Source organism: Copadichromis virginalis, linkage group LG14, assembly GCF_057382275.1.
Source record: "Copadichromis virginalis isolate Kocher_CV1m ecotype Utaka linkage group LG14, C_Virginalis_male_GT1.1, whole genome shotgun sequence".
Taxonomy (NCBI): Eukaryota; Metazoa; Chordata; class Actinopteri; order Cichliformes; family Cichlidae; genus Copadichromis; species Copadichromis virginalis.
The window spans coordinates 38,056,151-38,073,939 of record NC_140631.1 but is presented as its reverse complement, the minus strand read 5'-3'; the positions used below and the strand labels follow the sequence as shown (position 1 = coordinate 38,073,939).

Here is a 17,789-nt window from a genome sequence, read left to right as displayed (position 1 = left end):
CGAGGGCTGGAGTTTGACACCCGTGCCTTAACGCATCGAGCTGCTGCCGTGCGATTGGCTGATATTTGCATGAACAAGCAGATGAGCAGGTTTACGGTACAAAGTGGCCCCATGAATGCACATGGAAATAAGATTATGTAAGCTGGCCAACTACCAGTTCAGCATACCAGTAACTGAACTTAAAATGGATTCTAATGCATTCACACACTTCAGTAAAACACACACTATACCCAAAAGGAAACTGGCACAAATCCAATGTTTGGCTTTGCTCTCACTTAAACTCTGAGTGAAACAGTTGAAATGAAACTAGTTGGGCATTAAAGCAGACCTGATATTTTCATTTCCAGCATCATATTTTCCACTTTGACCTTTACTAAAATAGCTTTGCATGACTCTCAGGTCAAAAATAAACTTACCTTATTCTAGGCTTTGGTGCAAACGCTCAGTTGCTTTAACACAAGGGTGGCGGAACTCCAGACTTCAAGGGCTGGTGTCCTGCAGGTTTTAGATATCATCCTGGGTCAATACACCCGAATCAAAGGATTAGTTGATTACCAGGCCTCTGGAGCACTTCAAGACATGTTGAGGAGGTAAGTTAGCCATTTAAATCAGCCATGTTGGATTAAGGACACATCTAACACCTGCAGGCCACCATCCCTTGAGGCCTGGAGTTCCCCACTCCTGCTTTAACTCATCTACCTTAAGTCAGATGATTTGGTTTTTGATTGGCTGTCCCTTAAAAAACAGGGTTGAACAGCAGACAACACAAAACAGCTTTTAGCTCATTATTTGCACATATTAATCTTGCACCGTTACACACGTAAAGCTTTTAAACATCACCCTCATTTAGTAGCGCCCAACCTTGTAACAGTAAGGCAAAATAAGAATCAGTTGTTATCCTTTAAATAATGACTTGAGGTTTTTTTTTGTAACTTCTACAGTTCTTATATGTAACATTTTAAGATTCTGAAAAGGTACAAATGCTGTGAATTGAAGAATAAAAAGACAAACATGGCAACATATTACAAAGTTTCTTTAATTTACAACTTTTCATAGTGAATACAAGCTACATTTTACTACACTACAACACACACACAACTTATTTTACAGTATCGGATAACTTCACTACTTTTAACTTTACTGTTCACATCAGTTTTACTATTAAAGTGCATTTCAAGTGTTTCTCTGATGGACACCATTCCAGATGTTTGAAGTCACAGATGTGGACAGGTTTTTGTTTGAAAATTTGGTTCTCTCTTAAAATTATTCACCACAATTAAACGCTCAGTTTTATTTATCTGGTGTCATTTTCTTTTCTTCATCCTTTGTTCACTCCCTCCATTCTTATGTTGAACATTTAAAGACATAATTATCAATGTTGCATTACATACAGGCAGACGCTAGGGGGCAGCAGCATAAAGCAGGAGGTAAACTGCTCATCTGTGGCTTCCTTGCTCTTCATGACCTACCCACATAAAAACGACTACTTAAACAATGTCTGATTAAATAAGATTCCCCTTAACGCTCCTGCTGCTTCAAATACTCAATCTGAGGTAATGATCTCAAGCTTTAATAAGTTTAATTTATTGCAGTTGTGATCATTTGTGGTGTAAAGATAGAAAGGTTCAAACTAGCTCAAGTCTGACAGTGCTATGAACATAGATGGATGAATAGGTGGGAGGTGTTTTGACCAGGAAGAAGAATAAGGAGATAAACAATGAATGCACCCACATAAAAATGTAAAATATTCAGCTTCAGCACAAATACATTAAAGACAATATTTGTTTGTCAGTGAGACAAACCTGTCGCAGAAAAGCAAGAAGACCAAAGAGGAAACAAAAAAGGTAAAAAAAACCCCAAAAACAACAACAACAACAACTAAACTGTATCAGAAGTTTTAGGCCGAAGCCCATCATGTGCAATCCTGACTGTAAACAGCACAGTTACACTGGTGTGTCAGAGGGAGATGTTTTCCTTTTAGCCCTGGTTGGGAGAATCTGTCCCTGTGTGCAACACGAGGTGCAATACCCACTCCTAAACTCTTTGGTGGCCCTCTATTTCTCAAATACTCAATCCTGAAACTCATCTCAATCCTCCTTAATGTTTCCTCCAATGGATTTTTTTAAATGAGTTGAAAAGGAAGAAAATAAACAAGAAGAAGGAAAAAAAAAAAGAATTCAGAATCAGCCCACCAAGTCCTCATGTTCCATCAGTGGTTCAAGACGTAAGGATTTGTGAGAGATGGAGCTTCTTTCCCTTTTCTCTCCGTCCTCACAGCTCAGCCCCTGTTGATGGTGTTGTAGGACACCTGTGATCCCGGCTCAAGGTGATTGCTGGCACCCTTTTCTGTCTGCCTCTGGGGACTCTCGCCGTGATCCACGATGGGCTCTCTGTCCTCATCCGGGTCAGAATCTTCACAGCGAGGCAGCTGTAGCATGGTAGTCAGGCCATGCACATCAGACATCTTGTGGAAGGTGCGTAGCAAGAGGTACATCATCATCAGACCCAAGAACAGGTACACTGGAGACAGAGAGAGAGAAGCCAGGAGGGAAGGGATGGATTTTTTTTAAATGCAAGGATATTTAACAGAATTCGACTGGTGATTAATTTCGATAAATGTTTCAGCCTTTCTGCTGTGGCTCCAAATACCACATAAAACCACATGTAGGTATTCTCTCTTTGACTGTGCTGGTGATCTGTTTATTATGCAACACTGAGGTTGGAAAAAGCAATACTGCAGCAGGTGTGATACTAAATCTATCAGCTTATGAAAACCAGCAGGTTATGAAAATGTTAAAGCTCTTTACAGCTTTTAGGCATTGGTACACTACCAGTACATGCAACCACAAATAGCTGTGTGGTGCATTATGTGCAGAATTTAAAGTATATTATTTGTTGGTATTAATTAAAAATAAATACTACAAAGATGCATGGTTACTTTATGATCTTAGACAAGCAAGAAACTTACAAACTCATGTAGCTGGTAAAGAGAAAATAAGTCCGAATACACTTGACTAACAACCAATTTTTAAACATTCATTTAACCAAAAGGAGAACAAAAGTGCCCTCAAGGTGGCAAAGGTGAAAATAAAATCTCAACCTTTGTTACTTCTGCTCTGATTCTTGCGAGTGCCTTAAAGAAATCCGTGTGGTTTTACTGTGTAATGTGTGCATTAAGCGGAGTTCAGGCCATGAGCAGCAGTCACTCACAGCACAAGCAGGCCAGCTCTAAGAAAACATCATTCGATGTTACAAATGTAACGCATGTTTCATATGAATTAGTCTGACTAGGAGTTTGAATCTTGTTCTCACAGACTATAAAACTCATCATGGTTAAAAACAGCAGCTGGTGATGAGTTTAAGATTGGTTTAAACTCCAAACTTCCCAGAAGATTTACCTCTCACTGTATCTGTGTAGGTTGCCAGTCATTCAGGTTATGGTAGTTTTATTTAAAGGCTAGCAAGACTTGTTTTTTTAGGTTCGGGGATTCCCGGGTATTTATTTGCAGTGCAGTGGAAGAGCCCTGCAGCAGTTGGCGAGTTTTTTTGACTTGTTCTTACTTAGGCAGCGATCAGTCTCTTCAGTTTGCAAGTTAATAGGGTCAAGCTGGCAGCTACGATCAGTTTGTGATTATAGATGTTATTGGTATAAGTTGCCAAAAGGTTGTGCTTATTGGTGCAAACTAACTCAGATTGATTGCCAACATACTGGGAATCAATCTGTTTTTAAAGTAGACAGCAATTACTTGCAAACAGTCACAAATCAGAGAGCGATTCCAGTCAGTCACCGTGACTGTTTGGAGAAAGTTTGTCTCCCACCAGGCAACCTGTGCATAAGGTTAACAAGGTTGTTCTTCTTCAACTAACCAAGGTGCATATTTATCCAGCATGTCCTGGGTCTGTCCCAGGATTTCCTCCTACTTGGACATGCCTGACACCCAAGTATGAGGGTATTAGGCCAAACTAAGGTTTTGTTTGCTCTAGAACATCGTTTCTACAACTTGACTGCAGTCGACCAGTCGATTGGACATGATTTGGAAAGGCACGCACACACACGCACACACAGAATAAGTTAGCAAAAACTGATGTATTCAACTGTACAAAATACGTTTCAACATGTCTGAAGCCTTTAAATAGCATAGCTTTATAGTAAACTTCATTGTACGTATTGCATTCAACCTTAATTTCACACAATCCTGCAAAGAATGACTTAAATACCATCAGCAGGAGCGATGGAAAACTCATAATTCTCAAGAAAATGGCACGACGACTGAAAATGATAGAAACGTCTTTGCTAACAGAAAACTGCTTAAGCACCCTGTCCAGAAGATTACCTACTCTCATTTACCACATCTGCATTATTTTCTGAGTTATACATAAATATATATAGTTGTATACAAACGGCAAATGTAAAGTGACAGAACACAGTCCTATAGCATGCAAACGTAGGTCTGCAACGCTCTTCAAAGCACCTACACTGCTACCAATGCATAACCATGACAGCATATTTAGAAGGAAGAGGAGCTAAAGTAGTTTTTCAGTTTTCAAAATAGGTTCCTTTTCAATTTTACCACACAGCACTTCGGCTGAGGAACAATGCATCAGGCTGCAGTCTGTCACTAATCCTCTCCAGAACCACCAGGGGCTGTTTGGGTTAATCTGACTCGACCTACACTGTTATATAAAGCAGCCTGAGGGACAAGAGAGCAACATCGCCGGTCCCTGTGAGCTACTCCACTCGGCCTCCTTCCAACCTGAAGTCAAGGGATTAGCTGTGGGCAACACGAAAGAAAACACAGCTTTCAGCAGAGCTCCTGAGCTCCTCATCAAAATGAAACACGTTAACAGGTGAGATCAAAGGAGTTAAAGTACTACAGGGTGAATTTTCCTTCCTAGTTAAGTTGCTGGAGGGCTCTGAGGAAAATTAAAGAAACTGTGTGAAATGCTGCATTCTCTCAATCCTGTAAACAGCAGAGCTCATTCATCCCAGTGTGTGTCTGTCAGATATTCACTGTAGATATTCACTCTGACCGAGCCCACAGAAAAAACAAACAAAACAGCAAGCCTGCTTTTAGACACAAAGGTCATTCCAGCTCTGACTCGATTACCGAAAGGAAGCCCACAAAGAAGCTGAACAACAACAGCCGACTATGGAAATAACCTCCATCATGTGATAACAGAGTTTTTTTGATTGCCAGAAAAAACAGACGGGCATCTAAGTAAGGTTTTAAACACGACGCACACATGCACATTTGACTCATATGGGAATACCCTCCTACACAGCGGTGGGCAATTGAGAAACGGGGACTGTCGTGACAGAACTCAATTCTGCTCATAATTATCTCTTTATAAGCTTATTAGTGCAGCCCTCTCACAAATACCCCTTCCATAATATCATACACTAATAAACATGTTATGGAAATGCACTCTATAAAGAGCACAGTCTTCATTTACTAATAAAACAAACAGTTTAGAAGCTCGACTTTAACTGATAACTGTTAACATCAGCCTGTTAAAATGCTCAGAGAGCCTTAACATGCAGATGTTAAGTGTGTATTGATCACCACAGTCACCTCCTTATTTTAGCTGCACTGTAAAGTATGGCGAGTGTTGGTGCAGAATGAAAAGGATTTGAATGCATGCACCAGAGTTCATAATTATCCCAATAATTACAGCGATTTTCAGACACAATTGGGAGATGTTGGTCAAAGTCAGAGAAATGAAAACCCTCCAGAAGGCGAGGCAGTCTTAATGCTCATAAGTAACCTTCAAACACCTGTGAGCATTTATCTGTCATTTTTATAGCATTACCTAAATTAACTTTTATTTCATTGGGTCACAAGAAAAAAAATGCACGCATAGAATAATAGATTTCAATTCAACTCCATCCTGAAGACAAGAGCTCTTTGTTTCCTATGCTTGGCATGGACGTCTATATACCACTAAACAAAAAGGTCTTCCGGGGTTACGTGGGCTATAATTACAGCCGATGATTGATCTAAGCACTTACGCCCGACTTCACAGTCTGAGTGCTGTTGCACTTACCGAAGAACAAACGTCAAAGTCAGATATCACTTTATTTTGTTTTTGTGCGATTCTCCTCAAAGTCAGCTCAACTTCAAACGAGCTACACAGAAGAGTGAACTTCAATTTACAATTTATGAGGAACCGCCAACCTGTCAACCCTGACTTGGTAGCGAGAAAAAGGCAGCGAGAGGTGTTACTTCTCACATCAGAGGTGAGAATGAAGACAAAGCCACAAAGGTCAACTTCTGTCAGAGCAGCAGGACAAAAAAAGATTCAAGAGATTTTAATTATCTGTGAGTGTAGAACATATTGCCAATATGTTCTACACTCACAGATCTCAATGCATCTCATGCAGTTCCTTTCATTGCATTGAATCCAGTTCTCTTTTTAAAAAAATACTATCAACTTTTCGGCCCCCAGTACTTCTCTCTTTAATGATTTTTGGAAAGACCGCCCTCCTCTCACTCTGTGCTTCTGCAGGTGTTTCAGATATTGTGGTGGACCTGCTCCCCTTTACAGCTCTGCAGGCATGTAGCAGCTACGTGTGACCCTCACAAGCAAACCACAGCAACCTCGGCGTGTGCCATGTACCCAGGTTATCAACCATTGCTACCACACCCACAGGTGCAGTGGAGTTTCAGCTATATTCTTAGCCATCATCAACATCAAAGCACAAACACCATGAAACAACCGGCTTTCTATCATGCTGGAACAAATTTAATGTTTTATTTTAATTTATGTTAGAGGTAAATAAATGATACCTTTTCTTTTTAGTGCAAGTCACAGGTCACATACAGTGTGTTTGGTGGTTAGTTACAGGAGCTGTCCAGGTTAAAAACCTGGTTGCTCCCATGTATTTACTCATCTTTAGTCACCACAGTTCAAACAATGCGTGGAGATTTTCCAGTAAATAAAAGGTTCACATTCAAAGCACACTGTACTGGATGTATTATTCTATCCATGATTACCTTCTTCCCCACCTCTCTTTGTGTATTTCATTTCACCCTATTCTTAGCATACTACTGTGCAAAATTTTAAAGCAGAGTTAAAATTTTGGCTGGACTCTGTGCGGCATCACAGGCACGCATATCCTCGTGCACATGCAAGTTTTTATACAGAAATTTCAGACATGAATATAGTCACCTAAGCACTGAACCCCAACTCAGAAGGTTGCTTTTACTTATTTATGATACATTTACTGTGAGATTAGGACTAAGATTAAAAATGGTGGTATGCAATTTTAAAGCATGTTTGTAAGACCCGACTCTGAGCTTAAACATGCACTGATATGAGCTCTGCTGTGCTCTGGGACATGATGAGACAACACCTTCTTCTCAAAAATACAGATAAGCAGTCTTAAAGAAGAGGTGTGTTAGCCTGGGACTGTGACTTCAGGGCCATGTCGTTACTAATGACTTCCACATAAGTTGATCCACTAAAGTGAAGTGGATCAGCGAGCAACTTTGGATAGAATAAATCCACTTAAAACATAGTTGGACAGCTTGCACTTCATCTGTGTTAGCATAAAATCCAAACCAAATAAAAGCTTCACTTTCAGACCATAAATGAAAGATTGAAGCAGTTGCCATAGCACCAAATATTAGTTTTGAATTCAGCATCTTAAAACCTCGCTCCTCACAGCCAGAGGTGACCGTATTTGGATGAAAAGGTGGAGTAATGCGTTACAGACTAGAGCTAAATTGTAGTAGTGTCTGCTAATCAGTGCCAAGTAATAAGGGGTGCACAGCTGATAGAAATATAGTCTTGATCAAGATAATCATCTTGATATCATCTGCTGTTAGGAATGATCTTCTTGTGGCCACTAGATGAGCTGCAGTTTTCAGCTCTTTGTTTGATTTTTTCAGAATCAGATTATGTTCATCTGTACACAAAGAATTTGTCTGTGTCATTACAAAATTAACTTTCTTTATGCTTTCTATTAGCTTAACTTAACCTTAGTCTGCTTCCTCCTAACTGTGGTTATCAGCAGTATACTAAGTGGATTCACATCAGTTTTTGTTTTTTTCCATTATTATTTTATGTTAGAATCTGGCCGATCTGATGATATTACAGATTCATTTCTCTTTTTCTAAGCCAACTTTCCTAACTCTGTGTCCTAACTCAAATTTGACCTGAGCCCCTTACACAGAAATTATACATGAATTGTTAAGCGTTAATGCGTTATGTTTTAATAACAGGCAAGTCTGACATGATCAATGAGAAAATCTGTGTCTGTGAAAGTAATGTAACATCGGTTTGATTAGAAGCAAGTCCCCCGCCTGTAAGAAAAAGAGCCAAAAATTACTTTAACAATGTGGTTTATCTGAGCTGTAAGCTGGTTCAGCCCGTGGCTGCACTCTAATTGAGTGCACTGGATGAATGCATTTCTAGTCTACAAACAAATGGACTCACCCATGACAGCACCAAGATACAGTGTCCTATACTTCTGCTCTGGCTGCATCCCTGGCACAAAATCCCCCAGTCCAATGGTGCACAGAGAGATGAAACAGAAGTAGACGCCATCCAAAAAGCTCCAGGACTCCTCCAACTTGGTGAAGATGGCTGCTGGCACCACAAAAAAGCACAGCACCACCAGAAACAGCAGCAACACAAAGTGGACAGCAGTGGCGGGCCGAGGCTCCAGGCCTGATCTCTGAAGCAGGCTCACCGGAGCGAGGACCAGAGGGTACAGGAGCCTCTGGACACAGGCGGTGAGCACCAGCATGGTAAAGGGAACTCCTAACAAGGCGTAGAAGATGGAGAAAGCTTTCCCAGTGTCAGACAGAGGAGTGGATTGACCATAACCTGGAGGAACAGCAACATGACAAGTTTTAGAGGAAGTGGGAAATTAGATGAGATGATAGAAAAGACACGATAGAAATTGTTGTGCTTTTTCTTTACGAGAGTCATTCAATAAATCTAAATGTAATTTAATTAAAAACATTAATGTAACACTTTAAAATATTTGAGCTGTATTGTGATTTTGCAAGCTGCTATTTCTGGTGCTGTTGAACTGTATTGGATTACAAAAAAGGGATCTTATGCATTTTGTCCTTACTGATATAACTCAGATGCACAAAAACAATATATAAACAGTATAATGCAGTCAAATCAGCAGCCTCCACATTGATCATCAGCACTCAAGTCAATACAGCTCCAAAGCTTTCTAGCAAAAATGGAGCATTATAACATTAATGAGTTACTGGACAGCTGTAGAGCATAAAAATAGATTAATGTGCTAATGAGCACACTGATGTTACAGAGTCAGGTAGAGTTATTGGCTGCAACAGCAGCACGTAATTTGCCCCAGACTTTTTAACTTGAAGCTACAGAAAAACAGCAGCTTTAGTCAATGTCAGGGTACCAGTGCTGGTAGGAAGAAAATAAAATTCAGACTCCAGCATAAGCAACTCACTGAGGATCTGTCACAACTGCCTACAGGGATTATCTACCAGCAGAAGTGAAACTACTGCAAATGAATCTTCTGCTGGAGCTTTAACCTGGTGGCGTGATATAAAAGCTTTACAGCAACACAAAGGATAGGAACGAAAACAACAGCTGAGTGCAGTTAAAAGTACCTCAGACTGAAAACACTGACGCACAGAGTACTGACCAGAGAAAGATAAGACCAGAAAGGACTGTATCCTGTAAAACTGTTTATACAGTGTAAATATATATGTAAATAATCCGCCAGGGTGGGGGTTAGGAAGTTCCTTTATATTTGGTTTGTGCAAACAGCACACCATCTGCTGTATGTGATCACAAAACATTAGGTTACTACACAAACGCCAGAAAACAGCTTTCATTTTAAAATGGAGCTATAAAACAACCATCCAGCCCGCCGCCTGTGCAGAACATCTGTAGCCCTTTAAATTACAGCTGTTTGAGAAAAAGTCTGAATTCTGCCTGCATTTATTTAAATAGTATTTTTAGCCTGTAAAAGAATGACACAAACATTCCTGAGTAATAAAGAAAACATTATTATCCAGTCCTGCCATAATAACGTTATCCAAATCACTGGCCACATTTGGATGATGTGTTTACAAAGGTGCTGCCGGGTGTTCAAAGTACAAAGCTGTCTTTGTCAAAATCATCTCCAAAGGACATGAGCTGTGTGTAAAGTGTACGACTACAAAAACCTGGGCAAATGTTTCTATTGCCACAGACTGGTCTGCTGTCTGCAGCGCGAACGTGGTCACAATGTTGATGAGACAATGTTGATGTGCACGCTAAGAACGAGCACAGCCTTTGTTTTCTAGGGGGTCGTGAACTCATGCTTTAAAAACATGACGTGTTTCACAAACTAAAGATTTGATGTCACTTTGACTACAGAGCAGCTGAGATGACGACACAATCTCCTGTCAGTTAAACCGAAGCCTTCGGGCGTTTAACAGAGTTCAGCGTGAGCTCTCTTTCAAAGCAAGCACAGGTTCAAGGCAGATGTAGCTAAAGTTACTGTGACGTTACACACACGCGCACACATATGCAGTGGACTATACTCATCCAGACAGCAGCAAATACCATAGAAAGTACCATTTCCCACTTTTAGTGTAAACTGGAGGGCTTGATAACGGACACATGGAACCGTTTATCTCTGCTGATGAAATCTGCATCACTCTGACCGAAGCAGACCGCTCCACACGATGATGCCCAGTGCTGATATTGCCCGTTGGTTTGATGTATTTGGCTTTGATCTGACTTTGCAGTTGTCACTTCAGTAGTTGTCACAAATAGATTACATTGAATTAACACCCTTTTACCCTGTTATGCCTCTGACACTACCAAAGCTCCACTTAGAGCCTCAGTGAGATTATCTGAACTAAAGTTTCTATCCAGGGGCATATTCAGTGCAAAGGGTACACAAAATTAGATAAGACAAATACATTTCAAGTTCAAGTTCAAGGTTCTTTATTTGTCACATGCATATTTAAAGCCATGGCATGGTCGGAGATAACGTTTCTCATATTTTTTTAAAACCAGCAAAACACAGGAGCTTACAGGCCTGTCTTAGTGTGGAGCTATTGTTCTTTGTGTTGTTTGTATTGCATATATACACACACACAAACATTAGAAGACTGAATCAAGAATGTAAACAAATCAGGGTAAAAAGTATCGCCCTGTAAAATGGATTTGGGAAATTGAAAATTTTGCTTCTCTTTGTGATCGTTTTCCATGTTTTATGATCATTGCACAGTTATTAGCACCTCGCTCCTTTTTTTGGTAGCTTCTTGATAGCGCTGCAGTTTTGATGTAGATCTGTGGCCATCTTTCTGTCACACCTTAGTAGTTTGTGTTCCTGGTCACTTTGTCCTTGTCATTTCTGCTCTTATCTTCAATGCTTTTGTGTCCCTGGGTGTGTGCGCAGAGTGTTTGATCAATGATGTCAGCCTCTGACTAGAAGGCATGTAAAATCACATGGAAGCTGTTGTTTGGCGTTTAAAATCTGACAATATGCCATTTATCCAATGTGCAGTGTAACATTTCATCCACTCGGTCCCAGCTATACCGGCTCATCAGCTGTTAGCTGCCTGCAGACTTTTTAGTAAGTCCCCCTCCCACCTTTGCTCTGTCCAAAAGTTCAACAGTGACACTGACAAACATTACAAAGAACATGAGCTGGAGGTTTTCTCCCTGCTGTTAGGGACACATGTCAGTCACTAAAGCTTAAATCTAGACGTGGTGTGTGGTAAAGCAGGTTGAAATTTTTTTTAATTACTCCCCAAAATGTCCACTGATCGTAAAAAAACAAACAAACTATTGTTCCTTCTACTCAACATACTTGTTGGAGTGAGAGACTATAAATTTCACTATCTAAGTGCATCTGCTGCTTCCTCTTTTTGCCTTGAATTGAGTACCGGCATGTTAAAAAAAACTCAGTGAGATCATAACGCAGCTAAACACGTTACACCATTTAAGGAAGTGTCACCCAGCCTCTGCTGAACACAAAGGGCCATTCTGTTCTGCTTCATGCATGAAATTGCATTTCTTCAGCGATCATGCGCCAGTGTCATTTATAACAGCAAGCCTGTGAATGTGACCGCCTTCGCAGCAGTTTGCCAACACAGCGGAGCAGCAGTGCAATAAGAGCGGCACGAAGACAGCTGCTGCAGATGTTTGATTGTGACAGTCGTCAAAAACTGTCAAGCTCAAGTCGCCAACTTGACAGCTAATTTCTTACAGTTTTATCTTAAACAGTTAGTTTACTCTTTAGGTTGGTTATACACACAGAGACACTGGGAAGACTCAAACATGAGGGCGTAGCAGACACATCGTTTGCTCTGTAGTTTGACCTTCGCCCATTATTTTCTAGTCATTGATACATGCATACTCTTTCTGTAACTTTAAAGCTAGAATTAAAATCTAAGTGTACAGGTTTGTATCTAGTATGTCTTTAACATTAATTCAGATTTGCCACCACATCACAAGCTAGTGTGAGACAGTGGCAATATACTGCAATATCTTTGAAGTATAGCACAAAGGGAGGCAATATTGCCATGTTAATATTGAATAATAATGATAATTCGCACAAAGATACAGCAATGATAGATAATTCCAGCTTTTTTGGGGTATTTATTTATTTTTCAGTTACAAAGATATCATGATATACTGTGCATAATTGTTTTGCAATGTATCACAGAGTCACTGGATTGTCTGACCATACCGTGATAATAACATGTCACGAGTTAATCTGAGTCCTACCCCTAGTCTCATCACAAATACCCTGAGTATTCAATTCAATTTTATTTCATTCATAAAGCGGTAAATCACAACAACAGCTGCCCCGAGGTGCTTTATATTGTAAAATAGAGCCTCTACAATAATAGAGAGAAATCCCAACAAGCAAACAAGCCCCTTTGAGCAAGTATCAGTTAACAGTGGGAAGGAAGGCTCCTTTTTAACAGAACCGGGCTCAGGGAGGGGCAGTTATCTGGACTGAAAATCTGTCACAGTTCCTACACTATACAGAGGCACAGCAGTGAGTGTTTAAAACCTATCTGTAAAACACAGTGGAGACTCTGTCATGGTTTAGATCTGCATTTCAGCCACAGATGTTGGCGATCTTGTCACAATTGATGGAATTACGAATGCAGAAAAGTACCGTCAGACTTTTATCAACCATGCAGTGCCATCTGGAAACAGTCATTCCAAACACACTAACAGTACAAAAAAAGCACACAAAGCTAGTTTTCCATTGTGTTTTTCTCCATCAGTCATAGGTTGGCTCCATCAGCGCCTGGACCTTAACATAATGCATTTCAATTCTACTGTGTATCACATATGGTGATTCAAAGGGCTTCACATGCATAATTTAAAAAAGAAAAAAAAAAAAAAAAATTGTCCACATATAAAAATTCAAAAACTGCAACAGATGGATCCCCAATTTTTCTGTCAGGAGTACTGAACAGATTACAGTTTGGCAGTGGAGGAGCTAAAAGGGCATGTTGGACTATGAGGAGACAAAATGTCAGATATGCAACATTGTACAAGTTCAAGTAAGATTTTATATATATATGAGTATTTTAACTTTAGTTCTGTAGGATACCACAAGCCAGTGTAGCTGAGACTGGACCAATACACTGTGTTTTATAACACAGAGATTTGCAAAACAGTTGCTAAAGAAACTGTAAGCACCAAAGTCCATCATTTTACATAAGCTGGTCTGAGTGGAGAATAACAATTCTTTCTTCCCAAACTGATAACTGCAATACCATGAGGATAGAGTGGCAGTTAGTGGAGCAGCGTGACAGAATAGAGCAAATAAGCACTAAATATCCAAACAGGAGCTTTAAATGTCCTCCAAGAAGCCTGAAGAACTGATCCTGAGACTAATTAAAGAAATTACAAGAAAGCGTGGCTAAGAGAGTTCAGGCTGTGCTGGCGATTAAAGGCGATCAGACCGAATGTTGACTCTCAGGTTCATCAGAATTGTACAAACTCCGCTTTTGCTTTATGCACTGAATTTACATTTATGTTTGCACAGGTTTCAATAAAACATTGCATTCCCATTTTCCTGGCAAAATTAAGAAATAAGGACAGGCTTGAGACTTTTGCACAGCACTGTACTTCACAGCAATTAAAAATCAAAACAAAAAGTATGACCTGAATGCCATCTCATTACAAACCGCCCATCTGGCTTGGCTTGTTTTTCTAGTCATTTTTCTTTCAGCTGAGGTTAATTACGTGGCTGAAACTGCAGCTTTAATCACAGACACGAGAACGTTGTGACAAACATTTTTCCTTCCTGTTACTTAACATCTCAGAACATGCCTTGCTGGCAGGCCCACCATGCACTGCTTTTGCATTTTGCCTCAACATCCTGTTTAAACAGGAAATACATAAAATTAAGTGCACATTGTACCATTTTACTGGGTGTTGAAAAAATGTAGGTAAATGTGCATTTTTAATGGCAATAACTAAACCGGCTGAGAAGCTCTGGAAGCAGAGCGTGAATTTGTACCTCTGAACGACAGACAGCTCTGCGGCTCAGCTGAGAGCGTCCCACAGAGGCCCAGTGTGTCTAATTAAATGTCAAGGGTGTTGTTTTATGACACTGTGTATCCACAACAAACCCTCACTGGATATTTTCGACAACACGAGGAGCTATTTGGTAAAAATGCATGAAAAATAAAACGAAATGTGTAGAATGAAGGGCTTTTTAAATGCAGGATTTTGTTAATCCATGTTTAGCTGCCCAGACAAGGATCGAACCAATCTTTGCTCAAACCTTTTTTCAGCGGAAGTTTTCAATGAATTTTTTTCCCCCCAGCCTGGGACCAGAAAACCTACTGATAATGTACAGTCATGTGAAAAAGGAAGTTTTCACTGGTCTCTGCACAATCTGGTCAGAGCATTTGAGCATTTGTGTCAACAATTTCACCAGATTCCCAGGAAGCATGTGGAATTGTTAACATCCCTGCACAGCAAAATCTCCAGTGTTAAATTAACACTAGAGAGTGTCTATATGGGTCCACACCTCTGAGTGTTAAATAATTTAACACTCAACAGTGTTGTATTTAACACTCAGAGGTGTGGACCCATATAGACACTCTCTAGTGTTAATTTAACACTGGAGATTTTGCTGTGTGCAAACTCACCCCAAGGTCAGACTGTGCAATGCCCAACAACTACATCTGAGACTCCACAGGCCCCAGAGTGGGTGGCTTCACAAAGATGTGAGGGACTGCTAATTATACAGAAAACCTTTAAGTTACTGAATCACTTAGTTTTCTTTTCTTTTCTTTTTTTTAAAGAAACAAGAGTCCTTTGAATACTCTTTTTCACATGATTGTATATTTAACTCCCGTGATTGCAATGACACCATAGAATAATTTGCCAAATTTTAAGGTTATTTGTAATGAAATTCTTGCATTGTCACTTAACTTCTCTCATAAAGTAGCAGGACTTAAGAGGAAGCCTAAACCCTCTGTTTTAATGTGAAATGATCTGATCCTACATTTCCCATCATGCAGCAGTATCTACTCTGGTTCTGTCATAAGCTCTCCAGTTATGACTTTAAAGTCTCCAAGCCCATTTCCAACACACGGACACCGCTGATATGAATTTTGCGTGTACAGAATACCATTTTCCCTCCAGCCTAAAGCCTGAAAAACAAAGCAAATATATAAACAACTAAACTAATCGTATCACCAAACACTTAAGTAACTAGGATTTGGTGCAATGTGCTTTATATTTGGGCCTGCAGGTAAGTGAGTCGTTCAAGGCCAGCAGAACACCACAAAGAACCCAGTGTGGACAACCTGGCTGGTCCCACAAAAACCTCTGTGATGTATTCTGCTCTCACCTTCACTTCCTGTAACATCCAGGTCAGGCTGCTACATACCGAACACCGAGCAGGTGCTCAGATCGCACAAGACCCACGAATATTTTGGTAACATCACCGATGTATGATAATCAATTTCCCCTTTTCTTAAATACCTGCTTTCATACTTTCAAAGTAAGACCAGAAATAAATCACATGATGAGGAAATTTCCCTCATCTACACGCAGATTTGGGAATTTTACAGATTTACAGATTAAAAGGAAACAACGTATAGTGGAAACTTTTTTCTCCCCTGAGATCGATACATCGGTTTGCGTTTAGATCTTAAATAGCTCAAGCTTTGAGTCACAGCTACAACATCCATAACACGTGGCAACATAACTCCAGAAAACTGCCACCTGCATTTAACCCAGCATTGTTTTTGTGTTTCCCTCCTCACACTAAAGCCACAGACGTCCCCTCAATGGACTGCAGACTTTCTTTGGTTCAGCCTGTTTGCAGTTTACGGTAACGCGTAACACTGCCGAGGCTCCACTGTGCGCAAAAACGCCCTCAGGTGTTTCCTCGCCAAACTTTCTTCACTTTTGTTTGCACTCACCGACAGTGGTGACCAGAGTGTTAGCGAAGAACATGGACGATGCCAGGTCCCAGTTTGAGGTAGCGGAGGCGTTTCTGATGAGGAAGACGCCGTACTTGTTGGCCGCCAGCACTTTGAGCAGAAAGTTTTCGAGGGACGCGGCGCTGACGCAGCTCTGGTTCAGAAACTCCTTCTTCAGAACTTCCATATCATGTCGCAGCTTGTCCTCCATCGGCCGCTCGATGGTGGAGAAAATCAGGGCTCCGAAAAGCAGGTAGATGACATAAAACAATATAAAGCCTACGAGCAACAGCCACGACCTGCCTACTAAAGCCATGTCTTAGGTTTAGTTCTGGAGCTACTCACTCTGTTCCTCTCTTTTCCTCTTTGTGTGAAAACTATTCGGGGGCTGTCCTAATTGAACTTGAACCCCTCCTTGTCACTGCATCCTCCTCCCACAGCAGGAACAGGGGGTGTGTTCAGCTCAGAGTCCGTTGTGCATCCTGGGTCCTGCACGAATCCAGGTGCGTTTATTCGTTTATTAGACTTAAATGATCACATCTTTCCCGTGATACACCCGTCCCTAATTTCAAGAAAAGCCTGAAAAATATTACCACTGTTCTTAAGAATCGCCAGAAAAAAAAAATCTCTGTGCTTGTAATAAAAAACGCCTGAAAAGAAAGAAAGAAAAAAAAAGAAAAACTAGAATAATAGCGTCTTTTGGAATTGAACTCAGGACCTTCTTGCTGTGCGGCGACAGTGCTAACCACCGTGCTGCCTTACTTACGGAACAGTAATACCGTTTTTTTCTTGCGTATTACGGCCCAAAGTGTTTTTGCTTTTATTTCGCATGTTTTGGGCTCAGAGGAAGTCCACACCCTTCCACACATTTAGCCCTCCTGTGTCCTCCTCTGAATGTGCCATTCAATATTTTGATAAGCAGAAGAAAAGTCATTCTGGATCCTGATGATGATAAGAAGAAAACACCCTATGAAATCCGCTAAATTCTTTCAGTGTTCATATCTTTGTTCAGTAGTTCTTCATGTAAACTGAGTCTATTCTGCCACGGAGGAATTCTGGTCAGTTTCCATGATATCCATGATCATCCCACTGCCTTTCCACAGCATTTTTAATGCTCACATGGACAAAAGATGTATGATGATTTATTCTTGGACTATATTAGAACTGTTTATCTTGATTTAAAATTCAAAATAATCTTTATTTGTCTTACACTGGGCCTTTGTGTGGCACCTCAGTTCATCCTCTATCTGAAAGGTTGTTTTACTACCTTTACCCCTCCCTTTAAGAAAGTTTTTCGTTTTGCTGCTGATCAACTGCTGCTCACTGAACAACACCTGAACAACAGGTGGGTGGAGCTGTTGTGCTTGAGCTGACCAGGTACTG

At 40.5% G+C, this 17,789-nt stretch overlaps 1 protein-coding gene across 1 annotated transcript; it reads right to left on the bottom strand.

The window, feature by feature from the left end:
* Positions 1 to 1,014: 1,014 nt before the first annotated feature.
* On the bottom strand, positions 1,015 to 16,826 carry kcnk6 (potassium channel, subfamily K, member 6). Its single transcript, XM_085430799.1, has 3 exons — positions 16,407 to 16,826; positions 8,440 to 8,832; positions 1,015 to 2,520 (listed from the first exon to the last, which is right to left on the bottom strand). The coding sequence occupies exons 1-3, from the start codon at positions 16,720 to 16,722 to the stop codon at positions 2,279 to 2,281; spliced, it is 951 nt and encodes a 316-aa protein (XP_085286925.1). The 5' UTR covers positions 16,723 to 16,826; the 3' UTR covers positions 1,015 to 2,278.
* Positions 16,827 to 17,789: the final 963 nt, after the last annotated feature.

Bases quoted from the DNA above. Each gene is read 5' to 3' on its own strand.
- kcnk6 (XM_085430799.1), bottom strand. From the start codon at position 16,722: ATGGCTTTAGTAGGCAGGTCGTGGCTGTTGCTCGTAGGCTTTATATTG. The intron at 8,833-16,406 runs GTGAGTGCAAAC...CTGTTCCTCCAG, and splicing joins CACTCTGGTCACCACTGTCG to GTTATGGTCAATCCACTCCT. The intron at 2,521-8,439 runs GTGAGTCCATTT...CTCTGTCTCCAG, and splicing joins GTATCTTGGTGCTGTCATGG to TGTACCTGTTCTTGGGTCTG.